This window comes from Antrostomus carolinensis, unplaced genomic scaffold (genome assembly GCF_000700745.2).
Source record: "Antrostomus carolinensis isolate BGI_N321 unplaced genomic scaffold, ASM70074v2 scaffold3523, whole genome shotgun sequence".
Taxonomy (NCBI): Eukaryota; Metazoa; Chordata; class Aves; order Caprimulgiformes; family Caprimulgidae; genus Antrostomus; species Antrostomus carolinensis.
In genome coordinates, this window is record NW_010307145.1 from 1 (window position 1) to 2,616 (window position 2,616).

A 2,616-nucleotide genomic window follows, 5' to 3' on the forward strand; every position below is an offset into this window, starting at 1 on the left:
CCCCCCCTCAGAGGATGCTGCATTTGCCTTTTTCCACCCAGGGGTTGTTTTTCATCAGCTCTGGGTTAAGGAAAGGATCTTCTGGAATGCCATCCTCGATCCACTTCACAAACCTGTGGAGAAGGGAGCAGAGAGGTGGGCATGGATCTGTCTGGGGTGGGCATGGACATGTTGGGTGGGCATGGACCTGTCTGGGGTGGGGATGGACATGTTGGATGGGCATGGACCTGTCTGGGGTGGGCATGGACCTGCCTGGGGTAGGCACGGACCTATTGAGTGGGCATGGACCTGTTGGGTGGGCATGGACCTGTCCAGGGTGGGTTTGTGTTTAAAAAAAAAATAAAATATATGTATTAAAAAACCCTAATCTTGAAGTATTATTCTGTTTATTTACCTGTTGGGTGGACATGGACCTATTGGGTGGGCACAGACCTGTCTGGGATGGGCATGGACCTGTTGGGTGGGCATACATGTGCCCAGGGTGGACTTAGACCTATCTGGGGTGGGTTTGTGTTCCATCAAAGCATTTTGCAGATGTGTCACCCCCTGCCAGGACGCTGGATGTGGGGCAGGGACTTGGCAGCTGCAAAAACTGGGGCAGCCGGGGGTTGAATCTGCAGTGCCCGGGGTAAATCCTGCTCTGGTGGGGAGCGATGCTGGGGGGCACCCTGCTCTGGTGACAGTGGCCATGAGGACACTTTTATTGTGAGGGTGGTGAGACAGTGTGCCAGGTTGGCCAGAGAAGCTGTGGCTGCTCCTCCCTGGAAGTGTTGAAGGCCAGGTTGGATGAGGCTTTGAGCAACCTGGTCTAGTGGAAGGTGTCCCTGCTGCTGGCAGGGGGGTTGGGACTGGATGAGCTTTAAGGTCCCTCCCAACCCAAACCAGTCTGGGATCCTGTGATCCCATGGGTACCAGCACATGATCCCCGTGCACCTGGCTGGTTTTGGGATGGGGGAGTGAAGGACGAGGCAAGTTTACTAAAAGCCTTTTGTCCCCCAGGTCCGTGAGCTGTCAGCACGGGGACAGCCCTGGCATTGTGCTTTAAAACTTATTTTTTGCTCTTTTCCTTTCCCCCTTACCTAAGAGGCCAGTGAGCAATAGGGCTGGGACTGGGTAAACTGGTGAGGTGTCCCAGGACCATTTACCATGGCATGAGGTACAACCAGAGAGGGGAAATTCCTTCCCATCACTTTGCTCTACAGCTTTAAGTCTGTTGAGCTCTGTAGGTGTTGGTTTGTACACTCCCTTGGCTGAGCCTGGTCAACTGGGTGCTCTTGGGGAGTCCATGGGTGTCAGAGGGTCCCATGGGTACCCGGGGGCCCCGGCCACCCCCCAGCCACTAGGGCTTGGGGAGCTTGAAGAACTAAAAACATCTCAAAACCCCCCTTGTTTTGGGCACCCTGGGTGACTTGGAGGGGAGACATCATTGGTGTTGGCCAAGGAGATGGAGAAGAGCTGGACTCTGCTCCTGGCTCTGCAAAGCCTTGTCCTGCTGCTGGGCTGGGGGCACTGGGAAGGATGGGGATGGATGGGGAGGGAAGGGTGGGCACCCACTCACTCAGGTATTGTCTTGGAGGACATCTCCCTCTTGTAGGCCAGCTGGTACTTCAGGCTTTCCACCTCCTTCTTCCACTGCGGGAGGTCCCACTCATCCATGGCAGCGGCCAGGGGCTCTGTGGGGCTGAAAATGAAGATGTTGGTGCCAAACCCCATGGCCACATCCTGCCCTGGCCCCAGCACACCTCTGCACCTCCCCAAAGTGGGGTCCCCCAGGGCAGGGACAGCGTGTCACCATGGGGGACCGAGTGCCACCACACCCCAGGGGAGGTTTCCAGCTCCGTGGTGGGGCAGCCAGGGGCTCCAGGAGCTTCTGGGGTGGTTTTTGTAAGGCACAGGCTGTGCTTACCTGTGGGGTGTGAGGTCAGCCTGGCACAGGGCGGGTGGCCACCCAGCCCTGCCCTCTTGTAGCCGCGCCTGTGGGCACATGCAAAACCCAAGGACCCAGCCAGATTTGACTACGATTTGGGTGCTGGTGTTGTGTGGGGTGAAGAGCAGCAACCAGAGGCTGTTTGAGGAGGGGGTTGGTCTGTTCTCCTGCCCGGCCGTGGCCCTGAGTGGGGCCAGGAGGGATTTTTGGGGTGTCTGCGTGGGCATCCACCCCACAGCCCCCCAGCAATGGCCCTGGGTGGTGGCAAACAGTGGGGACGTGCATGATGGGGAAACTGAGGCACAGGAGCTGATGGGGCACAAGTTGTGCCTATAGTTATGTGAGCACCTGGCTCCTGGTGCCACCCCAGGAATTGGTGGCACAAGGGGACCTTCCCCTGCTCGTGACCCCCAGGCCGTGCCCACCCCAGATCCTCCAGCACCCAGAGACATGGGGCAGCACCCAGCAGCATCGCTCACACCTGAACCCCGGGGACACCCCCACACCCCGTCACACACCCAGAACCCCCGGAACAAGGGCTGGGGGTGCCACACGCTGGGGCATGAAACCCAGTCACACACCAGTACGGCTCAACTAAAACCCAGTCACACCAGTACAGCTCAAATCAAACCCAGTCACACCAGTACAGCTTAGATCAAACCCAGCCACGGACCAGTACGGCTCACGGC

General features: G+C 58.1%; 1 protein-coding gene across 1 annotated transcript; it reads right to left on the reverse strand.

Moving 5' to 3' along the window:
- Window positions 1-7: 7 nt before the first annotated feature.
- On the reverse strand, window positions 8-1,656 carry GNG13 (G protein subunit gamma 13). Its single transcript, XM_010165321.1, has 2 exons — window positions 1,559-1,656; window positions 8-113 (listed from the first exon to the last, which is right to left on the reverse strand). The coding sequence occupies exons 1-2, from the start codon at window positions 1,654-1,656 to the stop codon at window positions 8-10; spliced, it is 204 nt and encodes a 67-aa protein (XP_010163623.1).
- Between the last annotated feature and the right edge of the window lie 960 nt (window positions 1,657-2,616).